Source organism: Colobus angolensis, unplaced genomic scaffold (genome assembly GCF_000951035.1).
Source record: "Colobus angolensis palliatus isolate OR3802 unplaced genomic scaffold, Cang.pa_1.0 Scaffold58, whole genome shotgun sequence".
In the NCBI taxonomy this organism is placed as follows: Eukaryota; Metazoa; Chordata; class Mammalia; order Primates; family Cercopithecidae; genus Colobus; species Colobus angolensis.
This window is the reverse complement of record NW_012119376.1, coordinates 10,321,372-10,342,643: the sequence shown is the minus strand read 5'-3', so window position 1 is coordinate 10,342,643 and position 21,272 is coordinate 10,321,372. Positions and strand designations below refer to the sequence as shown.

General features: G+C 34.5%; 1 protein-coding gene across 2 annotated transcripts in view; it reads right to left on the bottom strand.

Annotated features, from left to right (window-relative positions):
• HBS1L (HBS1-like translational GTPase) overlaps positions 1–21,272 on the bottom strand; it is a 93,483-nt gene that overhangs the window by 14,966 nt on the left and 57,245 nt on the right. For both annotated transcript variants that reach the window (XM_011962115.1, XM_011962116.1), the window contains 8 exons: positions 19,311–19,570; positions 18,690–18,855; positions 15,606–15,723; positions 9,275–9,421; positions 7,167–7,241; positions 6,416–6,533; positions 5,691–5,759; positions 2,849–2,953 (listed from right to left, as the gene is read on the bottom strand). In XM_011962115.1, the coding sequence (XP_011817505.1) occupies positions 2,849–2,953; positions 5,691–5,759; positions 6,416–6,533; positions 7,167–7,241; positions 9,275–9,421; positions 15,606–15,723; positions 18,690–18,855; positions 19,311–19,570 (1,058 nt within the window). The remainder of the gene's footprint in view (positions 1–2,848; positions 2,954–5,690; positions 5,760–6,415; positions 6,534–7,166; positions 7,242–9,274; positions 9,422–15,605; positions 15,724–18,689; positions 18,856–19,310; positions 19,571–21,272) is intronic.

The following is a 21,272-nucleotide window of genomic DNA, read 5'->3' as shown; positions in this document are numbered from 1 at the left end:
ACAAAACACAGTTCAAGTTACTCATAATGACATAAAAGACGGGACTGGAGAAGATGTAGCAGTATTTTCTTGAGTTTTGCTTTTAATTAGACAACCACCTAAACAATTAATCCTTGTTTTCCAAGTAACCCATAGGACACGTACTCTCAGTCAGAATTTCAAATGGTCCTCTCAGCAGGACCCTTAACTACTCTTGGCTCAAAAGAACTTCTTTCCAGAGAGAGATCTGCATGCTAATGACTGCTTATATGAAAAGAAAAATATTAAGGAAATAGTGATAGGAAAATTTAATTTAAAAATGATTCTAGGTGTTGCTATATATCTGGAGATATACATCTATTTACCTAGACATAGTCCTGAAGGTAGTCGGGGAGAGCAGTTCCCAAGGGCAATACTCAGCTATCTTATTCAAAGGCTTTTAAAATATATCCCATATTTTCTGATTTTATGGAATCCATTTACGGATTAAGTTCCTTTCCATAGGAATGTAGGTCTTTTGACAAAGAGAATGTGTAGGCCAACCACTGTGGATAGTTCTTGACTGACATGTTGACATGTTCTTAGTAGATTATAATCCACCCATATCTTTCTGAAAATACTCATTTCCTATGCAGCAGGGAGAGTTTCTGACTTTTAGGGAGCTCAAGGATTTAACTTTAAGAGCTCTGAGACAATCTAGAGTTTTATGCAAAATATCATGTATGTGCACATCTGTATTCATCTTGAGAAAAGAAGGCATAACTTTCTTCAAGTATCAGAAATTCTTCCTCCCAAACATGTTAGCAATTATGGTATTAAGGAATGTTTGCTAAATATCAACTTACTAGATTTCATTTTAAAATGTAAATTTAGAATGACCATATCTGAATTTTGCTATGAAATATGGAATTAAAAACAGAAGCTAGGTATTTACATACAATAGATATTGCCTTTGGCTTAAAAATTTGTAGAGGTTTCACACTACAAGTTCAATTAACGGTATAAAGTTTTCCAAAGGTAATTATATTATCTGGTTCTTCTTCCCCTCAATCATGTTACACTGTTTCACATATGACATTTATCAAAAAACGTTTCTCACTGGACAAACATTACAAAAAGAGGTCCTTTTTTCATACTCCATGAGCTTGATATGTTAATAAAGTAAAAAAAGTAATTTAGAATTTCTATTTGTTGATAGTAGATTCAGTCAAGTGTTTCTTTTGGGACAGTACTGGTCAGAGAGCCACAGTAGTACCCAAAAATGTTTAGACAGAACAGTGCATTCAAGAATCAAGTAAACCAAGCAAAAGCAGTAAGATTAGAAATTGAGGACGGAGAATCTCTCCGTTAAGTTAAAAGTCTGGCTCTCAAGGAGGAGGGTGGTTCTTCCCTGGGGCTTCTGATAAGACTTCTTTCTCAACAAACACTGGTTAAAGACAATACTTTAGAGTTCACATGTGGAAAGTATAGAGAAGAGGGGGGTAAAGAATGTGAGACTTTCAGAGGTGACTAAGAATTTTAGAGATTACAAGGGAGTCAATCTCAAGGTCTGTGATAACTTTAGGATCATGGTTTTAATTTATGGCTCTTAATCATAAAAAAATTCTTGTTCTCAAAAAAGATCATTAACATACCAAAAAATTATTGTTTAAAAAGTATCATAGCTCTAATCACTTTAAAAAGCAAAAGCAGAGACCTGTACTTGTACACAATGAACAGATCTATAGAAAATGACACTGTTTTTAAAGTGCATATTACTTTTTATCAAAACAGAAATTTCATGATCCCTAGTGGGCAGAAATAAAAAGTTCAAATGGAAATAACTGGTTTTCATTCCCTTATTCATCTTTAAATATAGTTTAAACCATGTAACTTCAATAGATACTAATTTCTTAAACTTTTCAAGAAATCTGCTTTTAAAGAGAGCGTATTAATTCAAGAAAAACATACATTCAAATTTATAAACTAGTCAGGTAAATCTAAACTATAAATTAAGAGTAACAGAGAGAAAAATACTAAAATCTAAAAAATTTTTACATTTTCAATAGGTTATACTTCAGCTTAAAGTGGTTACAAATAATATTATTTTATAGTATAAAACAGATCTTCAGAAATCAGAGGCTTAAAGTTGGAAGCCAGAATAAAAGAGGTATAGAATTAGAAAGTTTTCGTCAAAATTTGGAAAATAACATACATGTACATGTAACATATAACATGTACACATATACATATATATATATATGTATGTATTAGATGTATTAGAAGACAGAAATAATTATCAGCCATTATGAAAAAAAATTAGATCTATATGCAGAAACAGTGACTGGTAATTTAAACTAGTTCAATTTCTCTTTTCAACATTGGGTTTTTTTCCATTTGAATCTTACTTATATCTTCGTATAAAATATACCTACATTTTTTGGCATAAACATGATTGAAGTTGTTAATTTATAGTTTTCTGAAACATACATTTCAAAGTAACAGACTATAGAAGGCTGCTTTGCCATTGACTAGTTAGGGTCAGGCTGGGACGAGATTTAATTTCTGCTACAGAATATTATTCCAAATATATCTGTGAGGTATCTATACATATCTGGTTAAATCCCAACCAGGCTTCTCAAATCAGTGTCAAAAACAGAATGCTACCACAGTTAGAATGTTACATGTACATATATATAGACACAGTCACAACAGAAAAAAATCGTTTAATGTTTTCACATTTTAATCTTCAACAGTCAGTATCATTTTGACAGTCAGTTACAATTTCAGTAAGAGGTTACTTACTTTGGAGTTGTAACTAAACTACTTTTTAAAAATCTGCTGTCTCAACTTAAGGCCTGTTTAGCAAAAGCATCTTGTAGATAAATACCTTTTACGGTACAAGTTTCATTAGGAGGCATTGCCTGTAGTCGGTCACCAGTTTGTATATAACCAGCTTCAATTTTACCAGTTATGCAAAATCCAGATCCTTGATCTGCAAAACATACCAAAATCTTATGATTCATACAGCAATGTTATCTGATGATTAATACTGTTAACTATACTTAGTTCCCAAGTAGTCATATAAAACTAGCAGTTTAATGGACATTAAATAATAGTCATTTCAGAATTAACATCTCCACTAAATATGTCATACCACACTTTACTTTTTTTTTTGCAAATAATACTCATATTACAAAAAAAAGGTTCATTCCTTTCTCAAATATTTGTTGAGAAATAATAAATATTTGAGTGCCAGACATTATACTAAACTCTGGGGATAAAAAAAATAAAAATGTAAGTCCCTGCCCATAAAGATATACTAGTGAAGAGAAAGATGAAAACAATTACATTGTCCTGAGACAAATGATATTTAAAATATACAATAGAAACAGAAAGGTGCACCAAATAATCCATGATGGTGAGAATAGACATCTCGGCACTTTGAAGGAGTAAGTGTTTATTAGGTAACCTGTATGCATGAGCAGGGAGAAAAAGGAAGACACTGCTGCCCAGGAAACTGTGTGTGCAAAGGCATAACCAAATGTGTGATGGGCTAAGAGCCATGTGTCACTTGTTGGGGCCATGGGGAGGGGGCCACATAGAATAATGAAGAAAAGGCAAGACAGGAGGCAACAGAGATAGGCAAGGGAGAAATAATAAAGGGGTCTCATAAATCATGCTTAGGGTTTAAATTTCATCCTGCAGTGAAGTAATAAGAAGCCAGTAAATATTGTGACTGGAGAAATAAGGTGATGGTATTTCTGTCTTAGAGCAGAGGCTGATACAAATGCACCAACTTACTACAGAAAGGGAATAAACTCAAGAATTCGGGAATAAGGAATAACAAGTTTGGAGTGGTAAGGAAAGTGAAGACTAATGACAGGGGAAAATCTGAGATGATGATGCACTAACTGTGAGATATGAAACTAAGGATAAGATCCATTTCAGGCTTGGTAAATCTGAAGTGTCTATGAGACATACACATGCAGAAGTTGCATTCCAGGGGGGACCAATCACACCACATTCCATAAGAATGGTAACCCTAAAAGAACACTCTCCCAGGACAGATGTCCAGTAGTGCTTAGACAAGTGTGTGGAGAATGAGTGAAAAGGTTTGGGTTGGAGATACAGATTTGGGAAGCATCAAGATGCAGAAGGTAGAGAAACTCATGGATGTCAGTTCGAAAGGACTTGCAGAGTAAGAAGAGGACTGAGGCACAGCAGAACACTGTTTAAGAGACAGAGAATGAGGAGCCCACAGAGAAGAGATAGAGCGGTCAAAGAAACAGACAGGTTAACAGGAGAAAGCAGGTCACAGAAACCAAGGGAGGAGTTTCAAGGTGGATGTGGCTACCAGCGTCAGAACCAATGCCAAATTCAAGTAAGATAGAATTGAAAGTGTATATTGACTTTGGCAACCAAGAGGTCATTTCATGACCTCAGGAGGAACACACTCAGGAGAGCAGCGTAGGCGTAAGCCAGGAAGCAGCCTGAAAGGGGAACAGGAGGTGAGAAAGTACAGTCAGTAAACACTGTTAATCAAAGAAAAGTAACCACCTCTTGTATTCTTGACAAACAATGGGCATCTTGGAAACTATTAGCATATTTCCTCTATTACTAGAACACTGGAAGCTAATAATGATAATGATAAATTTCAATTTCATTGCATGATTTTTTCAAAGCACCTTCATTCATTCATTTTTTTATTCATGTATTAAATGTATTATGTGCCAGGCACTGGGTTAGGGCTGCAGATATAGATAAAGAAGAGACAGTACTTGCCTTCAAGGAGTTCATAATCTAAGTTGGATAAACAGACAGCATAGAAAAAATTATAACGCTGCATGAAAGCACAATGACAGAGGGTACAGAGAATACAGAGCGAACACGTCAGGGCATGTGGGCAGGTAAACACGCCAGTTATCAATTTACTGCTGCTCAGTTCCAGATTCACTCTGCATTGCCGGCTCTATGACAATGGAGATTTAGAGGACAAATTACATCCTTACAGTTTTTATTATTCTAATAATAAATCTTACATCCTTTTATTTATTGAGTTTTGAAATTGTATTTCCATTTTATAGTCTTCTATACGGGATATTGCCCATATTAAGTTAGTTATATTCTTAGGTATTTAATATATCATCTCTTCCAGCAAGCTCTGAACCTCTTTTATGTTGGTCCTTCCTCAGGCCAACCTATAAAGTTTCTGTATATCTTTTAGTTGCATTGTTATCATAGTTAATAATTCTTTATATTACATTTCCCATTTCACCTATGTGTGGTATCTAACTCCTAACTGGACCCAGACTGCTACAGATGGATACGAAATGGACAAGTAAAGAGAAAGAACAATACAACAGGGAAGTATGGGTAGACATGTGGCAATAAACACATCCTATCTGGTTAAGAAACAATAAACAATCCAGTTTGGTTGAAGGATTTGAAAACTAAAGGAATCTAATGGAAGGAAAAAAGAAAACTATAAAGTTAGAAAGACAAAAGGCAAGGTTTTCTTATGCTTGAAAGATGAGAAATGATGAGTAAACTAAAGCTAAGTGACTAAAACTGTGCATTTTAAGATTAATCTGGCAGTGATCCACACTTGGGCATGGAGAAGAGAGACTCTGAAGGCAATATACTGTCATAACTTAGTCCAGGAAAGAAGGTTAGGAGGGAATGGGGAAAAGGGGGCTATACTGAAGAAGCACTGCAGAGGTAGCACTTACCTTTGAAAACATCAGACACACATAATCTAAAAGGCTTGTCAATAGATCGCTGGGGAGGCTTAAAGGAATCTGGAAAAAAAAATTGCAAAAGGCAAGGTTTAATTTAAAAGTAAATGTTTGACTCACTTCAATAAACTCATTATAATCCCACTTCTCCTAGAAAGTAACTACTTTTTGTAATTACTAATAGCAAATTAACTGTCACTAATATACATGTTGAGCATCCCAAATCTGAAATTCTGAAATCTGAAATGCTCCAAAATCTGAAACTTTTTGAGCACTGATATAATGCTCTAAGGAAATGCTCATTGGAGCATTTTGGATTTCAGATTTTTGAATTTGGGCTGCTCAACTGGTAAGTATAATGTAAATATTCCAAAATCCTCCCCCCCTCAAAAAATTAAAATCCCAAACACTTTGGGTCCCAAGCATTTCAGATAAGGGATATTCAACCAAGTAATAGTTTGTAGTTTATAAAATGAATGTTAATCTCATTTAATTTTAACAATAGTCTATAGATATGTAAACCAGGCACTAGGCTCATTAACTGAGGAAAACTGAGCACTAGACAGGTTAAGTATTGCACATGATGACAAAACAGGCAACTTAGTTCCTCTGACTACAAATCCTATGCTTTTTCACACATGTGACTACCTCCCAGAAAGAACTCTAAATAATAATACCAAGTTTATAATGCATTAAAGCTAGAATGGCAGCATACTTACCAATTTGTTCTAATAAACATAGTCCTTTATACCATTTTGTGAGTTCACTTGACTGAGATCTTGTGATTAGATTTTCACCACTGAGACCACTTGTAGGAATAAAAGCTACATCACTCTCCTATTAAAAAGAATGACTTAAGAAACTTAATACAACATTTTTTAAAACGTTAAAAGATTCACCATTACCATAACTGCACCAAGTTTGCAAAAGCAACAATGTACTTTTTAAAAGGTAGAAACAGATTTAAATAGAATTTAATTTAAATAGAATTCTATTTTAAAAGATTTAAATAGAATTCTATTTTAAAAGATTTAAATAGAAATCATAGAACTACAGCCCCAAAGTCATCTGATCCAATAATTTTCAACCTTTTTGATTGTGGGAAACTTGCAAATTTATTCCAAAACATTCAAGCATTTGGTAACAAAGGCATATTACAGATGCTTGCTGGACAAATTCTTCCCTATCAGTTTACACATTCCTCTATGACCTCTCTAAACCTATACCATCTAATTTAATAGGTAGGGTAAAAGTATTTTGCTTACATAAAAACCAACCCAAATATTAAACATATGCAATTTTCTAAGGTGAAATAATCCAAAGAATATATTATATACATGATACTCAAGAGAAAATAAAGCAAAGAGAATTAAACAAATTTAATAAGGATATCAAAGTATTAGTTTTTCCTCTTGTACCAGTAAGATGACTTAAGGAAAGTAATAACAAATAAATCTAAAATGATCTTACCTTAAAACCTGCTTGCTTAAGAAAGTGCCCAAGTTTTCCAGTAATCTCTTGAAATCTTTCTTGTTGCCAATTAACCTGATAAAGATCCAATTTATTTTTAAAACTATGCTTCAGAACATGATACATAAAATTTAAATTTCTGCAATGAAATATATTCAAGACTATATCAAATATAAATATAAAATCTATTAAAATCAAAACACAAAATATCAAACCTTGCTAGTAATATGATCTAAAAGTAATTGTTCGTAAAACAGAAAGCCTAGAAATAGTCTCCCGTACATTTAGAATTTTCTATGTATGCTAAAAGTGATTTCAAATTTGGGGAGAAAAAGTGAGTATTTTACTCACTTTTGCTTGGACCAACTGTTAGAACAAAATAAAATAATCGGCACTCCCCTCAAGCCAAATAGACTAAAAAAGTATACGTAATATGAACTCTGGATAATGACATGCCACTGCAGTATTTAGGGGTCTGCAACTTACATGGAAATGCATGCCAAAGAAATGGATTAATGGATGGATAAAGAAGTAGATAGAGAAACCAATATGTGATCAAGTATGAGGCAGAATCTTAACAAGTGGGTATAATATGGATGTTTACTGTAAAATTTTTTTTCGCTTTTCTTTATGGTGAAATTTTTCATGGTCAAATGCTGGGAAAAAATTAAAAGTACATGTAATAATGATACCATAAAGGAACTAATAGCAAATGTGGGTGAATCAGATCCCAGGGTAAGAAAATACCTAAGCAGGCTGGGTGCAGTGACCCACACCTATAACCCTAGCACTCTGAGACGCTGAGGCAGGAGGATAGCTTGAGGTCAGGAGTTCCAGTCTAGCCTGGGCAACACAGTGGGATACTATTGCTCCAAAAAAATTAAAAACTAGCAAGGCATGGGGCACACACCTGTAGACCCAGCTACTAGGGAGACTGACATGGGAGGACTGCTTGAGCCCAGGAATTGAGGTTGCAGTAAGCTATGATGGCACCAGAGCACTCCAGCCTGGGCAACAGAGTGAGATCCCCATCTCAAAAAAAAAAAAAAAGAAAAAGAAAATACCTAGGCATAGACAGAAGTCAAAAGGAACTATTTATAAGCTTGAGTGTGTGTCCAAAACATACCATAAACAGAAAGCAAAATAACAAATTGGAAAAGATATCTAAGAGAGGATGCAGGGGTAATAACTTTAATAAATAAAGTATGTTTACAAACCGATAAGAAAAAAATAGTTATATAAATGAGGAAATTATATAAATAATTCCCAAAAGAAAAAACAAATTGTTAATATACAAAACATATTTAAATACGAACATTCACAGAACAGTAAATGTTTTAAAAAAGAGGAATCATGTTTTATACATAAATTGGGAAACCAATTTTGTAATAACAGCAGTGGTGATAAGAGTTTAGAAAAGTAAATACACCATATGTGCCAGAAGTAAATAACCAGAATTTTGCTCAAGGGCATTTTAATCATGTTCAGCAAGTCTTAAAAGGTATATTCCCTTAAGACCAGAAATTTCCATGGAATGAACCATTTCTAAATACATATGCAGGAAATGTTCAAAAGTAAATGTTTAATAAATTATATATTTAAAATAGGCTAGAATTCAGTCATAAAAACAATATCCTCTTTATCTAAGGATTATTAATTACTTGGAAACATGCACAAGAAGACAAGAAAATTATCGCTTTTTAAAAAGAAGATGATAAAACAGATAACACAATTTTGTAAATAAAAAGATTCTTATCTATAAAAATAAATTGGATGAATATACAAAATGAAATCTTGTAAGTTTCTGGGTGGGAAGGAGAATTGGAAATATAGGTTTATTTCTGATTTTTATACTTTCATTCTGCTATAATAAACATCTATTATTTTATAATTTAAAACAATTTTTAGGTTTTAAAAATTAATTTTGAAAATAAGACACGTTCTTGCTTAAAAATTACTAGCACCTCATTTAAGATGAGAACAGAGAATTTATTTTTAAATTCAACTGACTAATAAAATGTACACTAGTGACATCTGAGGTCATCTATATGAGTAGAATAACATCTTAATTAGCATCTTAAACAAATCTTCACAAAGCCCTTAAATACCTGATCCATTTTATTAACTGCAACAGCAAGCTGCGTCACTCCCAGAGAACGGACCAGGAGTCCATGCTCTCGTGTTTGTCCTCCAGTCTCAAATCCAGCTTCAAACTCTCCCCTGCTGGCATCTACAACTAAAACAGCTACATCCGCCTAAAGAAGAAAAATAATCGAAGCCAGAAAAAATGTTTCAGCATTTTAATTCAAAGGACAGATTATTCAATTAATTACGTTGTCAAATTTTTAAAGGAAGACCCTAACTACCCCCATCAAAGCAAATCAAACAAAAGACTCCCAAAGATGGATTAAAATTTTAAATAAAAGTCACCAAAAATAACAACATAAAGAACAAAAAATGTCCATATTTGATTACATAACAATTAAAATATCTAAGCAAAGGAGGAAAAGTATAAACAAAATTAAAACATAAATAAACAGCAAACAGGCACAGTGGCTCATGCCTGTAATCCCAGCACTTTGGGAGCTCAAGGCAGGCATATCACCTGAGGTCACAAGTTCAAAACCAGCCTGGCCAATATGGTGAAACCCCATCTCTGCAACAAATACAAAAATTAGCCAGGTGTGGTGGTGCACACCTGTAGTCCCAGCTACTTGGGAAGCTAACGTATCAGAATCACTTGAACCTGACAGGCAGAGGTTGCAGTGAGCCGAGATCACACCACTGCACTCCAGCCTACTCGACAGAACAATACTCTGTCTCAAAACAACAAAAAGCAGTAAACAGGGAGGGACAAACATTAGTAACACATAAGGTAAAAGTTATAATCTCTATAGAGTCTTTACAAAAAAACAAGAAGACATAGCTTTAAAGGATACAAGCAAGCTATTTGCTAAAGAAATATAAATGGTCAACAAACATGAAAAAAATTCAAATTCAGTAGAAACCAAAATTTTTAAAAAGTAAAATAAAAACACATTGACATATTCCCCCTCTCCCATTTTTACAAATCACATTGTTAAAGATTTAAAAGACAAAATTATTTGCTGTAGGCAAGGGTGCGGTGAGAAGGGCATTCTCAAATATTGCTTATGGGACTGTAGGTGCACCACCTTACAGATGTATTTTCACGAAAAGTATCAAGAACTTAAAAATTATACATATTTTACTTCCCATCAATTCCACCTCTAGGAATTTATCCCAGAGAAATAATTATAGATCTACAAAGATATTCATCAGAGTATTGTTTATAATGAAGAAAAATAGCAAATATATGAATTATCAAAAAGCAGCATATTCATCCTCTACAGCTATTGAAAGAAAGCCTTGTATAACAAAGTTTTCTAACCTGTGTGGACCATCTAGTGAATCAGATAGAAAGACACTTCTTTCAGACTCAAATTACACACCCCACACAAGAAGAAAGCTAACCTTAGCTTAGTTCAGTTTCTTTGTTAGCCTTATTGAAACTAACTTTACCGGTTCCCACTATTCTTTTGTGTTGATGCCACTTGCATCATGTGGATACAGCCTTTTAAAATGTGCAACAGACAGTCTGAGCAACCACAGAAGTTCCCCCTTTTCATTCTAATCAATTATTTCTGTCAATGCACTGTAGGGGCATTTTTTAAAGAACACTTTTATTTTCTCTTTTACAGCTTTTGCTTTGTATGCATACCTGTTTGTCACAGAAATCCACTTTTTCTGAAATCCAGGAAACAAAGACTACACCTGGCATTCCCCTTCCCTTCTTTAGCTACCTTGGACTGTTACACAATAATCACTTTCTCTCTAGGGTCCTCTTATATTCCATCCACATTATTTTCTCCCGCTTTCTGGTCAGAACAGAGTCCACAACAGCTTGTTTCTTTGTTGCTTCCCCAATGACCCCCTTATTTCTGTGCTCTCCAGTTTTTAAAGAATTTCAGATATAATATATAATCCTCACCATAATGGAAAATAAATGGTCATAAAATATGTCAAGAATGTCTCAGATACTTTCTCACAACAGAATATTACAATTTAAATTGAAGTACCATCCATATACTTTGGTGGGATAATTTACACTATTCCTGCTTCCTTTTACTCGTACCTAAATACTCCTGCTTTGTCTCTACCCTTAAGTGCCATCTTCACTTCCAATTCTTCATATTTTATAAAGCTGAACACTTATTTCCTCAATGATACAGCTATTTTGATCAAGGATTCTTAGATAAGAATAAGCATACAAACTGAAACAATCAATTTGAAAATTGGCTCTTTCATGCATGCTTGTAGTCAATAACCGTTCTCCATACCTCAGGCAAGTTGTCTAGCCTCTCTGCATTATCAACTTACTTACTTCATAGAAACACTAGGGAGTAAATATAGTTTATGTAGAACATCCAGACCTGAACTTCCAAGTCCTAGGCTCAGTAATTGACAATCTTTTTCTCATTAGGTTTTCATAATAACTGTAAAATTATATTTACCTTCTTAGGTTAAAATGTAAAATTCATTGAATTGGCATTAAGATACGTAAGGCCACAAATGTTCTACCTAATCTTCCTATTACTATCTCCAAAAAATTTCTGGGCAATTTCTCTATTAATATTATTTCTAGGCAGCAGCTCTTGTCTTTGGGAGTCCAAATGCCTACTACGCATTCTCAAGGAAGCCTTTGATGATCAAGCAGAGTAAAGTGATCTCTCTCCACAATGTGTATCTTCTCTGTTCTTGGAGTGCAACTGTTAGCCTTTCATCTTCACGTCTCATCTTCTATACTGTGATTTCCCTGAGGTGAGGCAGCATGCCTTGTATGCTTCTTTGTGTCCCCAAATCCCACTGCAATATTTTGCACATTCGGCAAGTTACTTAACATCTTTGAGTCTCTTTATTTATTTGTTACATAATGGAATTCAATTAGATGATCTCTAAAATCCTTTCCCACCATAATTCCATAAAGAGTTTGGAACAAATGATTTTTGTTTTTTGAGGCAGGGTCTCACTCCCTTCCCTCAGGCTCACTGCAGCCTCAACTTCCTGAGCTCAGGTGATTCTCCCACTTCAGCTTCCTGAGTAAGTGAGGCTATAGGCACCTGCCACCACACCCAGGTAATTTTTTGTATTTTTAGTAGAGACAGGGTTTCGCCATGTTGCCCAGGCTGGTTTTGAACTCCTGGGTTCAAGTGATCTGCCCACTTCAGCCTCCCAAAGAGCTGGGATTACGGGTGTTAGCCTCCATCCGTGGGTCTGGAATAAACGATCTTTATAATAACTATGCACTCTAAGGTTCTAGAATTCAAAAGCATTTTTACTATAACTGCTTGTTCCGGTGTTTGTCTCATTCATTAAACTATCAGTGCTTTGTAGGCATTGTATGCCCACACTGCTACCTCAGTGCTTGCTACACAGCCAGCATTCAGTAAGTAATCAATGAAAAAGAAAAGAAAAAGACTCACAGACATACACACACACATACATATACATATACACATATAAGGAGAAATCAAAACTATATTGTATTCTTTGGTAAATGCAATGAAAACTAGTTTCCCACAGTATCAGTGAGGGATTGGTTCCAGACCTCCAAACCCCCGTGGATACCAAAATCTATGAATGCTTAAGTCCCTTTTACAAAACAGGATAGCCTTTGCATACAGCCTACACACTTCCTCTCACACACTTTAAATTATCTCTAGATTATGTGTAACACCTAATACAATGCCTTCACATCATTTCATTTGCATGGATTCAACACAGTACTCAGCGTGCGGCAAATTCAAATTTTGCTTTTTAGAACTTTGTGGAATTTTCCCCCCCAAATACTTTCAATCCACAGTTGACTGAATCCATAAATGCAGAACCCATGCATATGGAGGGATGATTGTATACTAATTTAAAATGGTGATAATATACACTTCTTAGAGTTGTTATAAAGATTATATTAAACTTAATGCATATAATACCTAATACAGTATTTGACCCATATCAGATGCTCAATTAATAGTCACAATTACTTTATTTCAATCTTTTATCACATTCAGTCCATGAATCTTGAATTAATATTCTAAAATTACATATCAACTTTCTAAAATGGAACCAAAAATTTCTTATTTATCTTCAAATATGTTATAATGTATTCATACAATATCCTCTATGGTTGACAAATCTTCACATTAAAATTTTCTTTTTGGCTGGGCACAGTGGCTCACGCCTGTATTCCCAACACTTTGGGAGGCTGAGGTGGTTGGAATGCTGAGCCCAGGATTTCAAGACCAGCATGGGCAATACAGTGAGATCCCATCTCTACAAAAAATTTAAAAATTAGCCAGGCATGGTGGCACATGCCTACAGTCCCAGTTACTCAGGAGGCTGGGGTGAGAGGATCCCTTGAGCCTAGGAGGTTGTGGATGCAGTGACTGGTGATTGTGCCACTGCACTCCAGTCTGGGTTACAGAGTAAAACCCTGTCTCAAAAAATTAACCTTTTAATGAGTAGATCCCAGAAAATGGTTAATTGCCTGAAGTCACGCTTTTGCCGTGTAACAGAGTCAAGTTATTTTAACTCTTCATGTTTTCCAGTAATCATCCATTATGAAAGAAACGAATGTCCTATATATGCAGTGCTATTTTCATTGCTTTAATCATTTAAAGTTACGGTGATGCACAGCATAATGACTTTTTGGTCAACCATGGACCGCATATACGATGGTGGTCCCGTAAGATTATAAAGGAGCTGAAAAACTCCCATTGCCTAGTGATGTCGTAATCGCCAAAATGTCATAGCACCATGCAGTACTCATGTATCTGTGATGATATTGGTATAAACAAATCTACTGTGCTGCCAACTGTATAAAAGAATATAGCATATGTAATTATGTATAGTACTTTATAATAACTATGACAGTGGTTTATGTACTTACTATTTTTCACTTTTATAATTATTTTAAAATATATTCCTTGTATTTATTAAAAAACAAATTAACTGTAAAACAGCCTCAGGCAGGTCCTTCAAGAGGTATCCAGAAGAAGGCACTGTTACCATAGGAGATGGCAGCTTTATGCATCTTATTGCCCCGAAGACCTTCCAGTGGGACAAGACGTGGAGGAGGAAGACAGTGACACTGATGATCTTGATCCTGTGTAGGCCTAGACTAATGTGCGTATTTGTGTCTTTGCTTTTCACCAAAAAAAGTTTAAAAAGTAAAACAAAAAATTTATAAATATTATTATTTATAAATAATAATTTTTAAAAGCTTATGGAATAAGACTATACAGAAAGAAAATATTTTCGTACAGCTGTACAACATGTTTGTGCTTTAAGCTAAAGGTTATGATAAGAGAGTTAGAAAGTTAAAAAAATTTAAAAGTTTATAAAGTAAAAAAAGCTACAGTAAGCTAAGGTTAATTTACCATTAAAGAAAAACATATTTTTAAATAAATGTAGTGTCACCTGAGTGTACAGTGTTTGTAAAATATACAGTCGTGTCCTAGGCCTTCACACATTCACTCACCACTCACTCACTGAATCAGCCAGAGCAACTTCCAGTCCTGCAAATTCAATTCATGGAAAGTGCCCTACACAGATATTCCATTTTTTATCTTTTATGCCCTATTTTTACTGTACCTTTTCTATAATATGCTTAGATCAGTTTAGATACACAAATATTTACCACTGTGCTACAACTGCTTACAGTATTCAATACAGTAATATGTTATACATGTTTGTAGCTTTGGAGCTATAGGTTCCATGTAGCCTAGGTGTATAAAAGATGTTATCATCCAGATTTGTGTAAGTATACTCTAATAGGTTCACAAATGATGAACTTGCCTAACAACTCACTTCTCAGAATATATCCTTATTATTAAGGGATGCATGAATGCAAATTGTATTTGATTTTTTGCAGCATTCTTATTAAGAATCATGTAATTTACAAATTGCAATGCTTTTTTTAACGTTAAAAAGAAAGTAAATAAACCACTGGGCAAAAATACCCAAGCTTCATTATTTCTGCATAAATAAGCTCTTTAAAAAGATATAGGACTTGAATATATTGAAAGACATAAGGCAGATTTTGAAATATTCATGCCAACTTATCAATAAAGGAAATATGAAGCTATACTCATCAAGTCCTTTACCATTCCTTTTATGATAAAGAAACTCATAGCATTTATACATTTTGTTTCTTTGTGAGAAATTTTAAAAGGTTTTACAAAGTACAGGTAAAAAGATCACGAAAACTACAATATTGCTCTTTTCTTGTTCAAGCTTTATAAAGATTAAAATTTCTAATTTTAAAATATTTCAAAAGTTAAAATCCTAGAATTGCAACCTCAGGATCAGGAAATTTTATGTAAAGTACAATCAGTACACTATAGTAAAGAAAACAGCAGTTACCTGGGCTGCTCCTGTAATCATATTTGGAATGAAGTCCTTATGGCCTGGAGCATCCATTAATGTAATAACTTTGGTTGTGGTTTCAAACTTTGTCATACCAACATCCATGGTTACTCCCCTTAAACAAAACATAACATGATTAGAATGTACTATGTAAATAGTGCTATAGAGTAAATTAATAATAGTCTACACGCCCATCTACATTCTTAGGTAAAAATGGAAATTGTATTTATAGACCATTATTTTTGAATAATTAAATTATCACTCGGGGCTGGAATTTCTGCTATAAGAGAAGTGCATCCTTATGGCTTTAACACAAAGTGGTGGACACAGTAAGAGCTCAATAAAAATGATAGTTATGCCCTATTACCTTATTTGTTTTGTAAGAAATAGTGTAAATTGTGAAGAAAGATAGATACATGGGGACAACTCTAAATGGGGGAAAAATATTGCATATGAGAAAAGATAAATGAAAAATTACCACGACCAAGAGATAATTTTCTTCATGTTCTATGCTTATGCTTCACTAATTATAGAAATGAGCTTATAAAATGTACATTTGCAAGGCTAGTTAGTATGCTACATATTTAGAAAACACGAGGTATCAAAGCAGATGCCTAATTTTTAAAATCAGAGATAGATGAACAGCAGATTGCTTTGTATCCCATTTAATTCTTCTTGGAGACAAACACAGTGCCTTTTTTCAGCCACAAAAATGTAGATTCAGATTAGTGAAATGCTTGGGACTAGAAGCTTTTCAAATTGCAGATTTTTTCTGATTTGGAATATCTGCATATACAAAATGAGATATCTTGGGGATGGGACCCACATCTAAACACAAAATTCCTTTATGTTTCATACACACATTATACACATAACCTTAAGGGAATCTTATGCAACATTTTCAGTCGTTTTGTGTGACCTGTCACATGAAATCAGATGTAGAATGTTCCACTTGTGATGTCATGTCAGCACTCAAAAAGTTTCAGATTTTGGAGCATTTCAAATGTCATATTTTCAGATTAGGGATGCTTAACCTGTAAAAGAAGGGCCCAAGGAAGGTCTACAAAGGCACTCAGTCATTCTAGGCCTCAGGAATTTAGACAGGGAAATCATGTGGCAATTAACTAGGTTTGCCCCAAAATCACCCGAAGGAAGGACTAATAATACTCCCTTTTACTACCAAAAGAGTACAACAATTAGAATAATGAACTATAGGTTTGCCTGAGCAATAAGGTAACTGTAGATCTCCCTAGTCAAGCCATTTGAGTTTAATCTGAAAGCATGGGCCGTCCTAGTTTGCCAAAGTGATGCTTAATTCTCTTTAATAATTCCCAAATAATCTAGGGACAGCAGGCACCTTCAGAACAATGGTGAACTAAGACTTATTCTGAGATCCTCCCTAGACTGACCTGGGTATACTCTGCTGACCTAGCTCTGATTTCAATTTGTAACCCTAAGGATATGAAATGTCACTCAATTTACCAATTTCTGTTCTTCAGTATCTGAGAAGAACAGGAGATATACAAATATTTAACATGGTGGGATAAGCAATATATTACGCTTTGTAAATGCTATTAAGGAACATATGGTAGTGAGCTAAAACTCCCATCATGTACCTGGAAGCATCTGCTATCTATGGAATGAAGAAATATTCTAAAACTTACATCATGCTGAGCAATGAAGAACTAGCAGCAGCAAAAGGCAGCAGCAAAAATATGAAAGCCAATCAATAGATGTATTGTCAAAAAAGCTAAAATGACTGACCATTATGGGAATCAAATAGACTATTAGTTCACTTGCCAGCTCAACTAAGATACTAGATAAATTCAAGTAAACCATTCTAACTTAAATTATACTGTTCTCAAAGTCTTTACCTGCTTATTAGATAATGCAAAGAAAACTAAAAAGCCACATACTTTAATAACGTGCTTGTTGAACTGAGAGGTGAAAATTATTTAGGCTTCTAATAATGCAATATATACAATTCCATTGTTTTCCAAAAATGGCAACTGTCCAGCTAATTTTTCTTACTAGGATAGAAAACAGGTCTGTGATACTATCCAGAACTAAAGACACCCACAAAGAAAGAGAAACCATTATGATACAAATTCTGGTATATCAGAAAAGCTAAGGAATACTGTGACCTGCTTTACAGAGTGTTACCTTGTATGTTATAATGGAGACTATCCAAGACTGCAAGAAAATACCCATTAAAAAGGCATGAAAATCCGGATATATTCTCCAATAATCAGACTGAAGACATCAGGGAACACAGTTTAATCACCTTGTTAATTTAGGACTTGCACAGGACTTTACAGGTTTGTAAAGAGTCATTATTTTGACACAGTTAATGTATCTGCCATTTCACCAATTATTTAAGGTCTCCTTTGGCTCTCCCACCCTAATAACCCTAACACGATCTATACTGTCACTCTAAAAAGACTTCAAAAGAAATACCATTCTTTGGCCAGAGTATATGAGTAGCTGCATATGTCTACTAGAATCCTCCCAAAATTAGCACTCAACACAGTAACAGAGACAGAGGAGTAACTGCATTATAGCTACAGAATTACTTGTTTGCTGACTGTCTCATAAAAACATAATATATACAGTATAAAAATGAATTGTTTGGTAATTTGAATTTGCTGGTTATTTAGATTCTAGACAGAAGAGGTTTTACTACAGTTACCTTTCCTTTGTAAGATGACATGAAATTAAGTCTTACTCATAATTTTAATTCAAAATCAAGACAATTTGACAAATACTTTGGGAAGTGACAACTGAAACTTATCCCATAGAATTAGCTTACGATTTTTACTGTTTTTTCTGCATGGCTTTTGTTTTGTTTCTTTTAAACATTCTTTTAATCTATTTCATAAAATTCAGAAGAGAAAAAACAGTATGTAGATTACAACAAAAAAAGTCAAAATATTTCCCTATTTTGAAAAAGTCAAAATAGAAAAGCTATTTTCTAAAAATAATCTCTAAAGTATTTATGTTTTACAAATTCAACACATATTACACACATATTTTAGAAGACTGTATGACTTCAAACTGAAAATTTTGAAATATAGTGACTACCTTTCCCTTTCTTCGCCAGTTTCATCCAAGACCCATGCATATGCAAACGAAGCTTTGCCAGCCTTTTTAGACTCCTGTGCATACTTATGCATAGTTCTTTTGTTTATATTACCCAGAAGATAAAGCATATGGCCCATCAGAGTACTTTTCCCAGCATCAACATGACCTAAAGAAAATTGATTCAGGATTAATACCAAGTACATTTCCAGATGTTCACATTGAGGCACTGCATAAATGTGTAATTCAATATTTCATGTTAGTGGTTTACAGTAATACCAATATTTATCAAATGACAGTTACAACATCTAATTGAAAAAAAACAGCATGTCTCTTTACAGAGGGGGGAAATTTCTCAAATTTTTGGAAATTAAAATTGTCAACAAGACATGCCAATTTCAAAATGTTCACAAAATGAAAAATCCCACAATCAAGTGTAATGACCTCTTTGGTAACTTGGCATTATCTCTCCCCAGGTGACTAGAAAGCATTATGAGGCCCTGTGCCTCCTCACTCTCTTGTCTGTTCCACCCATGGAGAAACTCAGAGTTTCCATGCTGCCACCAGACAGTGGGCAGGCTAAGGCATGGCTGGCTGACGATCCAGAGGGACAAAGAGCATTACCAATGACCACCAAGTTGAGGAGCTGCTTCCCTCCTTGCCGCTTCTCCAGTTCTGCCTTCACATCTAATTGCTGCCTCAGCTTGCCAGACTTTTTCACCAGTGCTGGGGTTGAACTCTGCTCTTCTGATGCTTGAAACGTGTGGGGTGGATTAGCAGATTTAGAAGCAGTCTCAAGAACATCAGAAGAAGCAATGGCATCTTCAATGGGCCGTTCTTTTTGAGGTGTGTGGAAACTATGACCATTTTCTTCAGAAGATACTCTATAGAAGGCAGATAGGAAAAAAGTATTTTAAACCAACTCTATTGATGTCCTATAATGTCAGAAGGACAGAGAAGCTGTTTCTTCATAATCCTTTATGCTGCAGACCAAAAATAATCTCTGCTAAGTAGCTAAAGTCTGTTAAAGTGGAAACGATAAGTAGCTAGATTCAAACCACACAAATACAGATGTGGAAGACCCAATGAGAAAAACAGTGTACCAAAAATGAAGACAAGAAGAAAATACGTTGAAAAATAACTGAAATTCAAAATCTAAGCCCACAGCCTTGGCCATATAATCCATCCTATCAAAATCAATGTTATAAAGGAGATATTTTGTCAAAATGGCATCAAATATATTACTGGAGATGAATTAGTACTAAAATATAGTTTTACTTCAACTCATCCTTCCAACATGATAGACTTATGATCTTTTTTACTCAAACACTACCCTTAGGGGAGATATCTCAAATGACTACAGTTCATAAACATTTTTGACAGTGGAGCTTTAACTGATTAATTCAACAAACACTTGATTTACTAAAAACTACAACATATACTAGGGACTGATGTCAAAAAGAAAATGACATAGAAATTAAAAAGTCAACTACCACTCCCAAAAGATTACAATCTGGTGAGGAACTCAGATATATGAAGGAGAAACAAGGCTGCCCAGCTTAACTTATTCTTTCGTTGACAAAAGTTCTTCATGAGCTTGTTGACACTCCACATAGAATCTAGTACCAGTGCTACTCTGTGAACAGCTACAAGGAATGTGACTTAATAATCAGACTATGATATGCCTCACTTTCCTTTAACAACTATGGATAAACAGAATTAGGACAAAGAGCAGGTTAAATTGGAAGTTATTAAGAATGAAGCCAATTACATCCAACTCAATGTGGAGCTGACAGAGAAAAACTACATACAGAAAGCAGTTTATAATAATCATTTAAGATTGTAGCATGATGGATATGTATAAGCACATCTATTTTCTTCTTGCCTATTATTTTTCCATGTCAGGGCATTTTTATATGCCCAATATTAGTCCTTCACAATATGCCTCAGGAAAAGAATCACATTAGTTATATTTGCAACTTCATTAAAAGCCACATATCCTTTCTCATTTTATTTTGCTTTTTCAAATCTCCACTAACCAATTTAGGTATTCATTTTTGAGCACTGCTTAGACAGATGCACTTCATCTTAAACTAGTAGGTAAAAACAGTAGTATGTGGAAAATGTTCCCATAGTTGTAAATGATTCTAACAGGCTAAATTAAGTGAAATCAAACAGACTCTAATTTGCAAATATTTGTTTGAATGACCACAGCAAGTTCTAAAACCAAAACATGATAACTTTGTATTTAGAAGAATGTAAAAAGCCCTACAAACTATAACACAAGTGATCTACTGTGACTAGACACAGGCTCTGGTTTGGATCAGACCTGGGAGAAATCACAATCTGGGCCCCATATCTTTTTGCTTTTAGCTGCAAAACATTTTCTTCAGAGGCAAGCTTACACTAAATTTAATATGGAAACCAGATCACAGCAGACAGCTATAGTGGACAAAGTGCGCAGGGGCCTGAAGCTCAGCTCTCCCACCAATCCAGGCAGCCCTCAGAGGGGTTGCCAGAATAGGAAGGGCTTCACAAAACAGCGCTGACTTGATCATTTCATTTGCAATTCAATAACATGAAAGG